The 16,529-nt window shown below is 34.9% G+C and overlaps 1 protein-coding gene across 1 annotated transcript; it reads left to right on the forward strand.

Annotated features, from left to right (window-relative positions):
- Window positions 1-4,816: 4,816 nt before the first annotated feature.
- Window positions 4,817-15,696, forward strand: LOC132703649 (xanthine dehydrogenase-like). The gene is given in 13 exon segments (XM_060673031.1): window positions 4,817-4,934; window positions 5,413-5,470; window positions 5,549-5,645; window positions 6,118-6,512; window positions 6,565-8,171; window positions 8,173-8,331; window positions 9,211-9,519; window positions 9,574-9,911; window positions 11,810-12,119; window positions 12,176-12,449; window positions 13,540-13,763; window positions 14,669-14,836; window positions 15,524-15,696. Coding segments are annotated over 13 exon segments (4,062 nt in total). The 5' UTR covers window positions 4,817-4,862; the 3' UTR covers window positions 15,575-15,696.
- The last annotated feature ends 833 nt before the right edge of the window (window positions 15,697-16,529 follow it).

Genomic DNA, 16,529 nt, shown 5'->3' on the forward strand with positions numbered 1-16,529 from the left:
ACACATGAGTGCTATTCTGTGATTTTTTATTTATTTTTTTTTAACATACATGGAATAGAATTATTTCAGTTTAATTTTACTTATATTGTTATTATCATTGTAATTCTTCATAATAGCATATTATGCAACAGATCTTATAAACGACACTTTAAGCATGAGCTGAGCCAGTATTAAATAAGGAAGCACTGGTTTGAAGACATTGGTAAACCTATTGTTGCTTACTATACACTTTTTCTAAGATTGTTAGTTTTTGGGTACTTTTTTGCAAAACATCAGGAATATATTCACTAGGTAGTAATAATAATAATAATAATAAAGGACCTTTATTCGGTTTCGAACGAGATATCTTACAAAAATATATAACTGTGGGGGCGGCATCCAACATAGTTGCTCTCATGCAACCCCCTGAAACGAGCATATGACCACTATTTATAAAATAAAATATAGCAGATAAATTACATAGACATTTATTCAAAATGGTAGAGTCAAATTGTGGAGAAAAAAAAACATTTTTAATAATTTTTAATTTTAACAATTTTAACACTGCTAAATTGAATTCAAAAAAGAAATACATATATACAAAAATACATATATACAATTTGTTAGTTACTAGTTTTATGATTGGTCTCTATTATGATAAATGTATTGTTTAAGTTTTTGTTTGAATGAAGTTACTGAGGTGATTGATCTAAGTTGGAGAAGGAGTTTGTTTGTAAGCCTTGATAGCATTGTACGTGAAACTGCGCCGAAACTGTGCTGGAGTATGTTTGGGAACGGTAAACAGCCACTTATGGCGAGTATTTACTGAACGAATATCTGATCCACGAGTAAGTGTGTCAAAAAGATACGTCGTTCGTTCGAGAGATATTACTTTTTTAATTAAGACTAAAAGCAGCGATTTAAAACGTTCGTCTAATGTTGGCCAGCGAGAATCCTCTAGGTTAGTAGATATGTGATCAAATTTACGATTGATATATGAGAATCTGAGACAGGCATTCTGAGGACGCTGAAGACTAACCTTGTCCTTTTGAAGTAGGGCAGGCCAGTAAATTACAATACAGTATGAAATTGAGGAGAGAATTAAGGAATCCGAAACTTGTAAAACGATTGGATCAATGAAGCTTCGCCAAAAATTATAAGTTGCGTCTTATTTTCGTTAAGTAACAGACCATGCTTACTAGAAATATCACTGAGAGCACTTAGGTCACTGTTTATATTATTAACTGCGGTATTAATTAATAATACTTGAGTGTCGTCTGTGTACTAATGGGAAGAACAATGCTTAATAAATTTACAGAAGTCAGAGGTATAAACGGAAAACAGCATCGCACCTAAAATACTACCCTGTGCTACACCTTTGCAAATATTTACATAACTGGAGAATAGCTGTTATTGAAAAATACTCTTTGACACCGATCAGAAAAGTAACTTTTGAAAAACTGCAACACACATATTAAGCAGGTATTCAGGCCTACATCATTTGCCTGAAATATATCATCACAAACTAGAGCCCAATTGCGTTGGAGGTGGAATATTGTGCCGAGCTATAAAATCTGCAAGCTGCTTCTCAACAACTTTTTCTAGCACTTTAGATATAGTAGGGAGAATGCTAGTAGGTCGGAATTCAGAAACATCATGTATTTCCAGGATTTAGAGAATTTGTTAGTAGACAAGCACTTATTAATAATATACGTAATATGCGGCAAAAGTTGGGGGATAACATATAATATCATTTTACTATCAATCCCATCAGACCCCACTATCTGAGTTCTAATTTGATGTATTATTATTCCTACTTCGTTAGGGTTAATAGTTGAAAATGAAAGTTTTTCTGGATTTAAAGAGTTATTGTTGTTGTAGAACTGTTAATGAAATCATTATTTAAGTCTGTTTGAGGGGTATTATTATAAAATTATTAAGTTCCTTGCATACGCAAAATTTGAGACATCTGTATTTAGTCAAGGTCCAGAATTTTTAAAGATATCTAAGTACATGCCAGAAGTTTTTTGGATCCGTAAGAAATTTTTGTTGTAAAAAAGCCTTTTTCTCCGACTTAACAGCCATATTTACAAGATTTCTCAACTCCTTGTATTCAATCCAGGATTGTTCGGTTTTCTGTTTCTTATATTTAGACAATGCTTTATGTTTCAACTTTATCATTATTTTTAAGTTTTCTAAGTGACTAAGGGACTAAGTGACGCGTGAAATGTGAAAATCTATTGAAAACAACATATCACTTGCAACCTACTACTAAAGTACCGGAAACACCTGAACTGACTCCCGACTGTATTTAAGGAAGAATAGGAAGTGCAAAATTTAAATAAATAAATATTATTTGGAATTTTTGGAACAGGTGTACTATAATATATTATATAATAGTCTGTTATGCAACAACTTTAATAAACACCATTTTGGATACTTAAACTTAAGCGACTGACGTGACCATGAGCGACTGAGCGACGTTCAGTCGCTCCAAAAATGGGGAGAAATAAAATTTTCAAGCGGATTTTTGCTATGTGAAAAATCCAAATTCTCCAATGGCAATATTTGTATATTATTTCTAACTTTTGAACTAACCTATTAAAAATGAAATCAAAATCCGAAAATTTTACTTTATAAAGATAAGATATTTATCAGGGATCAGAGCCATATAGGCCTCAAATCATATAGTGACCCCAGTACGGTGGAAATTGGTGTGCCTCGGGTAATTATGAAATTTTTGTGGAGATGGAAGTGATCTAACGTGCATACCTTTAAATGCCACCTGTACTTTGTGACATTTTCTTTCTAAACAGGGATCTTTACACACTTAGCTTGTTTTCGTAGAACATTTAACGAGATCTGGGCATATTTTGAGAAAACATTACCGTAAAAATGCTACATATAAACTGAAACCTGTCGAATTGACGAACTGTCAGCTTCAAAGTTGGCTTTTGAACACCAAAGGTCTGATTGAGGTTGAAAACGGGACTTAAATAGCCTATATTGTTTCATCAAAACTTGTAATCAAAATTTGTAATGACCAGATTCCGTTTCTGATGAGGTGTATGAAGTAACTCTATTCAGTTATATACCAAGCAAGTAATTCCTCACATTGTTTGAAGTGACAAGGATTTGTAACACACTGACAAAGGGTATCATTACAGAGTGAGCAAGCACGCAACGTTGGATCAGGATGTATCTTTTTTGATTTGTTGATTGCGTGCTCTTGAGATGCACACTACTGCGCAAATAATTTTAATGGGGTACTATGTATGCCTACATACAGTGATGGTCGAATTGGCGAACTATCAGCTTCCAAGTTGGTTTTTGAACACCATAGGACTTACTGGTTGAAAACGGGACTTTTATATACCAAACAAGTAGTTCCTCACATTGTTTGAAGTCACAAAGATAAAAATTGGTTTTACAAATGCGCTTTTACGAATTTTCGAAAAAAAAAACTAAAACGGTAAAAGTGGGCCAGTGATCTTTTTATAAATTATAATCAAAATTCTATTATAATGTCTAACAGAGCAAAGTGTTTGTGATGTACTACATTTAATGACATTCTGCCTAATGTTCTACGAAAAATAATATGTTGGGAGTCTCTGTGATAAGCGGTAGGTAAGATAAGACGACAGGTAGGTATTACCCGAAAAATGCATCCAAACGTTTCATCTCTAATACCATTATATCATATATTAATTGGAAGCTTGGGAGTAATCTGTTGTTTACGCGACAGTTTTCTTTAACTATTATTTATAACAATTTGCAATTCGTTCTTTACTGAATTTAGTTGGATTCATGGATGTGCTGAATCGTTTATTGCTATTGCTAGTGACGAGTATGAGTCTTCTACCTCTTCCGCTTAATTAAGTTTTGGATATATGAAAATTGCGTGTGTAAAAGTGCCGTAAACGGCATTTGAGCCACGATTTTATTTAGTACGATCAGATCGCAGCGGAGCGAGTGTTTAATAAACGAGTGACTTAAAAAGTTTGAAAACATTTGATAAAGACACGGTGTGGTCGAAACAATTGTCATGTGAAAATGTATAATTTCGTGAAAATCTGAACTTTTAGTTCTTATTTATTTTACTTAAAATGTTTGCCAAACGTGTTGTATCACTGCATCCGTGCAGTCATATCCCAGAAATGTCCGAAGTGGCTCGGATCTGTGGTAAACAAAACTGACGTGGTAAACTGACACTTTCCTCACCCTATAATTAGGTATTCTGCAGAGGGGAGTAGAATAGTAACTCAATATACCTAATTTAAATAAAGATAATGGATAATGGCTTTTGATGTTGTGAATCATTTAACTAAAATGGAGCTGTGCGGATTTTTTTAATGTTTTTGATCCTTAAACGGACATTGGCGAACGCCAATTTCATAGCAGAATTGGTAAATCAAAATGTAGACATTCAAACCTAGAGGATTTAAATATTCATACCGTGATGGACGAGGGGGTTACAAATCCAAATTTTCCATTTTTTCTATAGTGTCACCTGAGCTTTAGGTTTTATGTGGTTCTAAGTGACTTGGTGCAGTGCAATCTTTTGCGTCCAAGTTACAGGTCTACACCCAGCACTACACAAGTTACTGGGCACGTACTTGTCGAATTTTTGGAATTAAAATCTGCGATACGATGTAATATTTGGTGTAAACGCGGTCAATCCCAACAATATCTTGATGACTTATAGTCTCGCTGCTGGTTCTGATTGAAACAAATCCAATCGTTATCTAATAACAATAACAAGCTGTTAAATATGATATAAATAAACAATATATCCGACCTCGAGTGGGAAGTTTACCTTTCAGTTGCCTGCTGGAGCGACGCGAGGTCAGACAACCACTTTCTGTATTTCTTTTAAAAACGATATGGGCATGGATGAAGAGAATACTCAGCAGCACTTTTGTGAAACGTTAGTGTTTTATGTTAACGGAAAAAAGGTAGGTAATGTTTAAAGGCCAGTTGCTGTTTTTAAATTTGATGCACATTGTTCAAACTAGGCTGATCTAAATAAAAAACGTGAGCAAAAAAGCTGCGTCTATCAAAAATAATATTGTGTGGTTTTAAATGGGGCTGAATTATATTTATCGAAGTTCAATGACTTTTATATGGTCGGCACAATTAGTAATGAACAATGAAAATTTATGTTTTCACTTTTCATCGCTCTTACTCGGGTATATTAGATAATATCACCTCCTTGCTTATGCATTATGCATATTTGATATTGATTGTTATTGTTTCTGTATTTTCCGAAATATTGGAAGATATTAAATTTACCAGAAAGAGCTATAATTCTGTCAGACACTAACTTTTAATTTAGATTGCAGCAATGCTAATGGATCGAAAAAAGAGAAAATTTAAATTGATTGAATTTTAAAATGATTGGCAAAATGTGTATATTTGTTTTCGTGATTTTAGATCGTCGATGCAAAGATCGATCCAGAATGGACTTTACTATTTTATTTGAGGACTAAACGTATCCTTTTCTTATAAACTAAAACAGTGTAACAAAATTGATAAATTGATATATCTACTTTAATTATTAAAAATATAGTCAGATTAACTGGAACAAAACTGGGTTGTGGAGAAGGTGGTTGCGGTGCGTGTACCGTGATGGTGTCCAGATTTGACAGACGCCTAAACAAAGAAGTGTATCCTTAATGAAGCGTAGTTAACTTTCATTTAAATCATTATAAGTTGGTTTAAAAACATTGCAATAAAATTAATCTTAATTTTCCAAAGAAACTTCCACAGGCTGCTGTAATACTTTTAACAAAACTTCTGGATTCCTCCTGCGTCAGTTTTTGCTGAGTCGAGCTTGCTAACGTTTCGTCCAGTTTTAGTCAAGCTCTGAAGAGGCCAACAGGATGATTGGTGAAACATCAGCAAGCTCGACTCCGCAAAGCCGACGCAGGAGGAATCCAGAAGTTTTGTAAAAAGTAAAATTAATCTTCTTTAATGCCTCTGAACGGGTCTGGGGTTAAAATTTGTTTATTATACCTACATAGGTAAAATGTAGATTTGTTATCCTCAATAATAGAAATGATTTTTTTTCAATTAATTTTGCATTCAATTAAACCAACCGGTGTAAACAATATCATCCTTCACTTGTTGCACATGCAGTCACATCCCCGTAAATGCTTGCTTAGCTCCAGTATGTTCCCTACACGGCATGGCAGTCACTACGGTAGAAGGTATAGGCTCTACTAGAACGAAACTCCATCCTATTCAAGAAAGAATCGCAAAATCTCACGGATCGCAGTGTGGTTTTTGCACTCCTGGCATGGTGATGTCCATGTATGCCCTACTCAGACAATCGTCCAAACCAAAAATGAGGGATATGGAAGAAGCCCTCCAAGGCAATCTTTGTAGATGCACCGGTTATAGACCGATTTTGGATGGTTTTAAAACTTTCACCGCGGAGTGGGAAGCCGAGCGAAACCGTACCTTAGTTAATGGCTCCAATGGTGTTTGCGGTTTAGGCGATAAGTGTTGTAAACTGCAAATTGACCTAGAGAGTAGGTAACTTAAAGGGATCTTGTGCAATTTTATATCCGATCGCGATTACAGATACAAACGACTTAACTACGGATGACGATCCAAGTACACTAGTTGACACAAATGCATTTGCTCCTTACCATCCATCCCAGGAACCAATTTTTCCTCCCGAGTTAAAGCTGTCGGATATATACGACAGACAAAATCTTATCATCAAAGGCCAAAATGTAACCTGGTACCGCCCAACGACCTTTCAAGCGTTACTTAATCTGACACACGATTATCCCCGTGCGAAGATTGTCGTGGGAAACACGGAGATTGGAGTTGAAACGAAATTCAAACAAATGCTTTACCCTGTTCTCATCCAGCCTGTTCAGATCGAAGAACTGACGGAGATTGTGGCTTGTGAAGGCTTCGTAAAGGTGGGTGGGTCAGTCTCTCTAACTAATCTGGGGGAATTTCTGGAGAACCAAATCCAAATCCAACTGGAATAGAAGACAAGATTATTCCGGGCGGTCATTGATATACTTTTCACGTTTGCTGGGAAGCAGATTCGTAGTGTCGGGTCAATTGGTGGCAATATTATGACCGGCAGTCCGATATCTGATTTGATACCTCTGCTTATGGTTGCGCGAGTAGAGTTAGAGGTCAGTCACTACGTAACTGGTGATAGAATCGTTATCCTCGACGATAAATTCTTTACTGGGTATAGAAGGAACGTTATTCTAACCGGCGAAGTATTGAAAGCCGTCCGAATACCATATAGTCATGAGAACCAATATTTTGAAGTTTACAAACAATCAAGGAGGCGGGAAGACGACATTGCGATCGTCAACGCCGCCATTCATGTGACGTTCGAAGCGAATTCATCTGTGGTGTCTACAAGTAATTTAGCATTTGGCGGGATGTCGTTTAAGACCGTAACTGCTCCGAAAACCGAGAAAAACTTGACGGGTTTGCATTGGAATAAGGAGACGCTGGATAGAGCATTGACTTGGTTGTCGGAGGACTTGCCTTTGGATTCTTCAGCGCCTGGTGGTATGGTGCAATATAGAAAATCTTTGGCGTTAGGTTTGTTCTTTAAAGCGTTTTTGGCAATTTCCAAACGGTTAGCTCCCAACGCGTTAGATACGTGCGAATTAGGCGACGCAAAAGGTATTCCTGTTCCGAAGCAAACGAGCTCACAATATTTTTCACGTGTGCTTAACGACGGTGAAAAATACGACACGGTTCACAGACCTGTGGTACATATTTCGGGGTACAAGCAAGCAACAGGTGAAGCCGTATACTGCGACGACATTCCTACGTTTGAGGACGAGCTGTATCTTTCGTATGTAGTAAGCACCAGATCGTACGCCCGAGTGTTATCAATCGATCCCTTCGAAGCATTAAAAGTTCTTGGAGTCCGCGGGATCGTTTCTGCCAATGATATCGAAAAAAATATATACGGACCTTTAGTTCGCGACGAGAAGATCTTCTATGACGATATTGTCACTAGCCAGGGTCAGATAATCTGTGCTGTTGTTGCCAAAGATCAGTTGACGGCTCGAAAAGCGGCTCGATTGGTTCGAGTAGAGTACGAGGACTTGGAACCGGTGATAATTACCATAGAAGATGCCATAAAATACCGAACTTTCTTCGAGGGTGAGTACAGGACTATTAGCAGAGGGAATGTCGATAAAGCTTTTAGAAGAAGCGCCCCACGTGCTGGAAGGCGAATGTAGAATTGGGGGACAGGAGCACTTCTATCTCGAGACCCAGACAGTCATTGCAGTGCCCAAGAAAGAAGACGATGAAATGTTGTTGTACGTAGCTTCCCAGCATCCAGCAGGGATAGTGGTAAGTATTTGTTATTTTTCGTAAGATTGAGAATACAGCTCCTCGATCGAATAGCGCGGGGGCGTACTGAAATGATTGTAGATTAGCGTGCGAGAAGTAATACAATAGATGCGGGTACAGTTTTTCATAAAATAATAAAAGTTTAGCCAACAGCTACTGTGTTGTTATAAAGTGAACAAAAGCTCTTAATTTTAATCTTTTAAACTAGATAGAGCAAAAAAAAAAATAAAATGACTCAATCTACACCAAAATATCGATATCTTTTGTGTTTATAAAAATTTTTGATTCTGATAAAAACAGGAATTTTTTTTGAGTCAAATTGAGTGGCGTACTCAGATTTTTTCTGTAATTTTCGGTTTTCTCACAAATGAATCCAACTTATTTTATATGGCAACCATAGTTAACTATGTTTTTAGAAAAACGTCTATGTCTATGTGTTTCATAAATATCTAACGTAAAGTTTTAAAATTAATAATATTAAAATAAAAATATTAAATGGTATTTGGATTTGGTGTTAGTGTTAGTTTAATTATTCTTGAATTCTCTTTGTAGTGTCTTAAATTGACATTGATAGCTTCATTTACATTCTACTATTAAATAAACAACAAATGCCTTACAACACCAGCATTTTTTTTACTCACTCTAAGGTGTTCGACTGATAGAGCTTGGGATGGGCTCTTTTTACTGCTCCAGTGATTCAAAAGTTTTTCATGTGACTGGAATATAGAAATAATTTTATTAGGTTTGTGTTATCTATTAATGTTTGCCATATGTAACTCGGAAAAGCAATTCTGATACATTAAATCCACATGGTCCGTAAAACATTTAGTCAGTGACCGTCTACAAATTTTTAGCGCTGTAAAAGGATTAATCTTTCAGTCCAGTGTTGCCGAGTTGCTGGGCATCGATCAGAATCAAGTCGTCTGTAAAGTGAAACGGATAGGGGGTGGTTTCGGTGGAAAAGAAACCAAAGCTCTGATGGTAACTTTGCCAGTCGTCGTGGCTGCCAAAAAATTCAATCGCCCAATCAGATTAGCGCTCGACAGAGACGACGATATGGCGATGACGGGAGGCAGACATCCTTGCCTAATAAAATACAAAGTAGCCTTTGACGTTAGGGGAAAGATATTAGGGTTCGAAGCGCGAGCATACTTGAACGGGGGATACTCCTATGACTTTTCCTTACCGGTACGAAACTTTAATGAAAGCCTAACAGTAAATAAGATACGTATTATTTTTCAGGTTTGCGAAAAAATCGTCACAGTACTGCCAAGCGCTTACAACATTCCCAACCTCAGAATCAGCGGTGTTGTTTGCAAGACCAATTTACCGTCAAATACTGCATTCAGGGGGTTCGGGAATCCCCAAGCTGTATTTGCAGCTGAAACCGTGATCCAACATATCGCCGATTACTTGAAAATTGACCGCGTTAGAATCAGCGAAATCAATTTCTATAAAGAAGGAGACTTGACGCACTACAACCAGAAACTGATCGATTGCACTCTAGAAAGGTGTTGGAGTGAATGTATGAAAATGTCGAACTATCACGAACGGAAAAAGAATGTTGAGTTTTACAATAGGTGAGTGAATTCTTTGACATATTTTATCACCAAAAATTTATATAAAAATGAGTTCAAAATTAGTTGTTTAATATAGGGATATAATAATTTAAACAATATCAAGTTTTTCATCCATATGCAACACCTAATAAACTATAATATACCTATTTCGTAAATATTTATGCGGAATTAAAATGATATTTAAGCGACCAGTGCTAAGTAGAACTTAACAGCTTTAGTCTTTGACAGCACTAAATGCTAAATTTTGTATTGCTTGTGAAAAAAATCCATAAAATCTCTAAGCAGCTAGGAAAATCGATTTTGTCATAGAATTTAGAAAGTAGCTATGATACAAATTGTTACTATTTATTTTAGGCCCGTTTCATTAGTGTCGAAAAAATCAAATTTTCAATTGGCATTGTTCGTTTCATCAAAAAGGTCCTCATTTAACGTTTTTAGTGTAAACCGTCTCCAAGATAACCGAAAAATTTGAAAACAAATTAATCCAATCAACTCGGCATAATATTTGTTTTTTTTTGTGTAAATGGCGGTTGTAAACCCTATCTCTATTTTGAATTTCGAAATGTTGATCCGGTTTACATAAGACGTCCTTATAATAGTAAACAGAGCGCGCAAATATTTTTCAATTTTCATTTACTTTACTGATTATTTTCAATGCTTATTTAACTGTAGAAATTTACTACCTGCTACCAGAAATTTCCTGCACATTACTTGGGTTATAGACACTAATTTATCGATTATAGATCATCAATGATTCCTATAGAGAACTCCATATAGTTTTCGAAATAAAATTCTGATTTCGAATATTTTCATGATTTGTTTTTGATATTTTGAAAATGTCACGAAACATTTGAATTGAATATGAAACATTTCACTGTTACCTAGCAGAATAAATATTGAAATTTTTGATATTTCTCATACAAATATGTCAAAATAAACATAAACAAACATTTTTCATATAAAATCGCTTTTAATTGGAAAACCTTCAATACAGGTAGGTATAAGAGCCTATTATATTATTTGAAACGTATCTTGTATTTGAAAAATAATGATATACGGGATGTCCCTTTGAAAAAATTAAATTTTCACCAATCATGCCAGGAAATGTAGGTTACTGATTGATATCAAAAGTTTCCTTACAATAATTTAATCATTAATAATAATAAAGGGGTCAAAGAAAATATCGCTTTATTTAATTAATTTTGTCAAACAATTTCTTGTAATCGGCAATGTCTGGATCGTATATCGTATTTCACCAATTTTCTGTCTCTGGCAATATTTCTCAACTGGTTTGTTTATTTTTGATAAAAAAAAATAATTTCATCCAACATCTTTTAGTAAACATACGAATTTTGGAAATCAAAAAGAAGAATAATTCGTGTTACGGTGTGTAGGATTTTTACAAAAAATACTTCGAGACATAAAACAATTTAGAAGGTTCTCTTTATTTTGGAAACCAATGCATACACAGCATACATGCAATTTGTTTGAATCACATTTTGTCATTACCATCTTTGTGTCCGCGGCCTCTGACGGCAAAATGAATTGTGCAGAATATTGAAGAAGCATTTGAAGACTTGAAAGTACTTTCAGTGTCCTCGCTACCATTACCCGAGTAGTTTTTTATTTATATTTTCGTATTATTTAGTAAATATTTGTAAAGGTAGTAAAAATTGACCAGGAACATTATGTAGTCGTGAATGAAGTCTCTTTTTAAAATAAGTTTCTTACGTCTTGAATACTTTCGGAGACAGCCATTATTTGATAAACAGAAAGTTTGGATATCCTGGACACCTTCAGTTCATGTCCGATTTTTTGTGTGAGTAATTACATCACTCTTGGGTTTTCAGAGCTGCACAATAAATTTTGAAGAAATTTTCTCTTGTACCACCTTTCAGGCAAAATCGGTACTATAAACGAGGCTTAGCGGTGGTACCGACAGTATTTGGAGTGGGATTTTCTGACGCTCAATTTCTTAACCAAGCGGGGGCCCTAGTACACGTCTACAACGACGGTTCGGTACTACTACACCACGGAGGCGTGGAAATGGGTCAAGGGCTTTACACCAAAATGATTCAGATAGCTAGCAAGGTTCTAAACGTTCCAATCGAGAAGGTGCACACCAGCACCACGTCAACTCAGGCGGTACCCAACACATCACCTACGGCAGCGAGTACCGGATCCGACTTAAACGGTATGGCCGTCCTGGTGCGTACATTGGAAAGATTAAAACATGTCAGTATACCTATAATTTATAATGACAGAATGCGTGTTCTACCATTAAAGAAAGGCTCGAGCCTTATAGAAAAGCAGACCCAAACGGTACCTGGGAATCGTGGGTAAGCAAAGCGTACTTCGAGAGAGTCAGTTTGTCCGCTACTGGTTTCCACGCTATGCCCAACATAGGCTACGACTGGGCAAAGGGTGAGGGCAATATGTTCAACTATTTTGTTTATGGTGTGGCGTGTAGTGAAGTCGAAGTAGACAGCTTGACGGGAGACCACAGAGTATTGAGGACCGATATAGTCATGGATTTAGGTAAGATAATAAATACGAAAGGCTAGAAAGAGATAAAGAAGTGAAAATAATTTCCAATAATAAAGTATGGTTATGTTTAACACATAACAAACATTGTTATGTTAAATCACACACCTTAATTTGTTCTAAAACTTCGATTTCACTAAAGCTTTAGCTTAACTTAGTTGCCGTTTGAACTCCCAGTAAGCAAAAATGTTGGTTGCAGTTGGCGAAAGCACAAGTACCTAGTCATAACTGTATTTTTTTTTTCAAACGGGTCAGCATCTAAATAGCTAATTTTATACATTACATTAACTTGGCATATTTGTATTAATTTGCGATGGAAAGCTATCTGGTTTAAGAATAATTGCTTAGTTATTGTTTTAAATATTTGACAGATGCCAAAGTCTCACATCTAAATGATGAGTTGTTGAGTGTGGATTTCAAGATTTCAAGAGTTGTTTGGATTCATTTTAAGAAAAAGAAACTTTTGAGGGTGGTAAAATTTTTTAGGAAAAAATTTTTGTTTTAAATAGGATTGGATATTAAATATTTTATTAAATATATATCCTATACTTAAGCCTTACTCTTTCTGAATTTTATGTGAAAGTGAAGTTTGGAACTCTAAATTTATGTTTTTGATAAAAATGTCTTGAGTGGTGTTGTGTTTAAAATAAGTACATCGTACATGAAGACACCCTATCTAATATAAGTGAATCCAAGTAACTATTGTCTTTAAGTTTTGAAAATGTTTACGGGTCACCCGCATGTTTGAGGCTATGCGGGGAAGTACGGCAAAAAAATTCACGATATTTGTGATGTCCTATGTTTGTGTATACTTTGGGAATTATTTCAAAAATCGAATGACCTAGGTACCTAGGTATGTCACCATCTCCAAAAATATTACATTTTCACATATATTTCAACAAGTTTTGTGCACTGGATAGTTTCTCAGAAATCTTTTTTACCTTATATAAAAAGCTAGGACTGTTTACGCATAACGGGTATGACTGACCCATCAGTTTTCCAGATATCGTTTCTCATTTAATACTATAGCTACTGTAAAGAGGGTTTACGAATTCATGTATGAAATCTATGCATACAAACATAGGTCAAAGTTTAAATCCTGCGATCGACATCGGACAAATTGAAGGAGCGTTTATGCAAGGCTATGGACTGTACGTTCTCGAAGAGTTGGTTTATTCGCCTACCGGGACTATGTTTACCAAAGGACCAGGGACATATAAGATCCCCGGTTTCGGCGACATTCCAGCCCAATTCAACGTGTCCCTGCTAAAGGGCTCTTCCAATACTCGAGCTGTTTATTCATCCAAGGTACTTTTAGGACGGCTTTTTTCAAAGCGAGTAGAGACTACATACGCGTAAACTCTTATGCTCAAAATTTGTCGTTCATATTTTCATTTCATTTAGAACAAAGTAAGTTAAGTAACACAAGAATAATGAGCTTTGTAGAATATTAATATGTTTTTGATTTATTATTAACGATTGTGGAAGTGGATTATTATTCTGTTCATTTTAAGAAACAAACTTCATATGAACGTATGTCCTAAACGACTTTGCACAGGGTGATATCATTTCCACATTTGTATACGTCACGATGTTGACAAAAAAATCAAAAATGCGAAAAGTTAAAATTAACTTAATAAAAACACAACGAAAACTGATTTGATAATAACATTTATAATCTGTACTTATTCCAACCTAACTACAATAGATTTTTATGTTGTATCTTTGTGTTTAACATTATTACTCAGGTGGCGAACTGTAACATTTTTAATTTAATTACTTTATACACGACAACGTAAGAAGTAACTTTCGTGCAGAAATGACTAAACTATGCAAAGAAAATATTGACTTGAAGAAATCTCAGTGGGGTACCACTTTATCTTCAATAATACGCGATACGTGATGCGCAGAATGTATTTTGTAAATTTCTGCAAGATGTGTGGAATCGTTTTTTATTTTAGATCAAATGAAAGCAATATTGTTTCCTAAAAAAATTATCGCCCTGTATGTCAAAAGTTGTGTTTCTTTTTCTTAAAATGAATGCAAGAAATATTTCGATATTCAATTTGTAGATTGTTCAGTTCATAATCTGCGGTAAGATTTTTCATGAGCAGTATTAGTCTAGATTAATCTACGATATCATTCACTCAGCTATAAATTACTCGTTTGAAATTTAATAAAATCTAGTTAATGTGAATTTTGATGACTCACAGGCGGTTGGAGAGCCACCTCTTACGTTAGCATCGTCAACGTTGTTCGCTATCAAAGACGCAATAAAGGCGGCTAGATCAGAGCACGGAGTGGATGAGTATTTCGTTTTGGATGCCCCAGCAACTGTTGAAAAGATTCGCATGGCATGCAAAGATAATATTACAGAAAAGGTATAAAAACATTACTTATTTTCCCATTGATCATAGTCTCTTTGACTTTGGGTTACTTATCTTCGTCAAGTTATTTTTGAAGACGTTTTAGCCACCCTGATCATAATTAGTTTGTTAAAATCAATACGGGACATATTATTGTCATGTCACTAGATTGCTGTACATAATAACGATCATTGGCATGATAATGTCTGTGACAAAAAATTGACATGTCTGAGACCTGCCGATAATGTAAATCACAAACTCCTATAACTATAACTACTCTGTAATACTCTATAATTTTTTTGGCACTGACAATTATCATGCCAATGATCGTTATTATGTACAGCAATCACAATAAAGTATTAGAATTGCTATTTGAAATAATTTTCAAAAAGTAATAATAAACCAGTAGAATCATTGCATTTATTTAGGGTTTGCTATCTAGGTCATAGTAGTCAGTACACTATGTATTCTCTTTTTATGATTTTTTTAATTACAAGTTGCTTTCATACTTATTTTCCCTATTAAAAACACTGAAATAGGGTTTTGAGTTCAACACAAACCCAACAATAAAAGTATTGTATAAGAAGCGTTTATTCGGTCACAACAAAAAATACTGACTGTAGAGATCACATTGATAGCAATCCCCAAAGTGAATGATCCGACAAATATTAGTGGCCATATTAATTTAATTTATTTTGTTAGATCAAAGAGCCGGAACTGGGGTCATATAAACCATGGAATATTGTGGTTTAGTGGAGGAAGAAGAGAACAGTAATTTTTAATACACAGAGTAACATTTTAAATAATAACACATTTAAAAGTATTAAGATATTTGTTAATTGTATATTAAGTTTATATGCAAATAAATTAAGTTTTTTACCTATTTATTGTTTCTAGTACCGTCGAAACACATAAAATATTTTCGAGCTCAACCAATAAAATTATAAATTCGATTATTGCAATGAATCGATGAATAGATCCACCTATATATATTTTAGAATTCTGTTAGGGAAATAGACCCAAGTTTTCTCTTGTTCGCGAAATAAACACCTTATTTTTATATTAGATTGTGGATTATGAATTTATGAGCGACACAACCTGCTATTTTTCCTAAGACATTAGATAAAGTAAATATGCAACGCTAGTAGAAATGAAAAGTTATTTTTTTCTATGACAGCTATCAAAAGTGTCTAGAGAGCTGAAAATGACAATTTTCACATGGTGTGGAAACTCGCACATGTTTTTTTTGCACATGCTATAACGGGTGATAAAATGAGATGCTTCAAGCAGAAGGCAAGCTGGTCACAACTACCAGATGATAACAGTATTAGAGTAACAGCCTCACTAATCGTTGCTTTTTCATAAATCGTGCGGAAAAGTAAAACGGTATGGAAAACTAGGTACTATTGAAATTTAAATCCAAATAATTATCGCCTGACTGGCAAAATTGAAGCGCCATCTACTAAAAAAAGTATTTTGCAACGGTAGAAACCTTTAAAACGTTAACTTTCTACTTTATATAGTGATAGGAAAATTGAATAAGCTCCCTCTTGTGAAAAAAGTTTAAAATAATTTTCTTACCTAGCGCTAGTTTTGGTTTAGTATATTGTAAACCCAAGCAAGCAGTAAAGTGAAATCTTTTCAGCCTGAAATAAAAAATGTGCATATACCTGTTTCATTCTTTTTTTTTCAAAGAAACTTCGACGGG

The sequence above is a fragment of the Cylas formicarius genome, unplaced genomic scaffold (genome assembly GCF_029955315.1).
Source record: "Cylas formicarius isolate icCylForm1 unplaced genomic scaffold, icCylForm1.1 PGA_scaffold_6__28_contigs__length_40554024, whole genome shotgun sequence".
Lineage (NCBI taxonomy): Eukaryota > Metazoa > Arthropoda > Insecta > Coleoptera > Brentidae > Cylas > Cylas formicarius.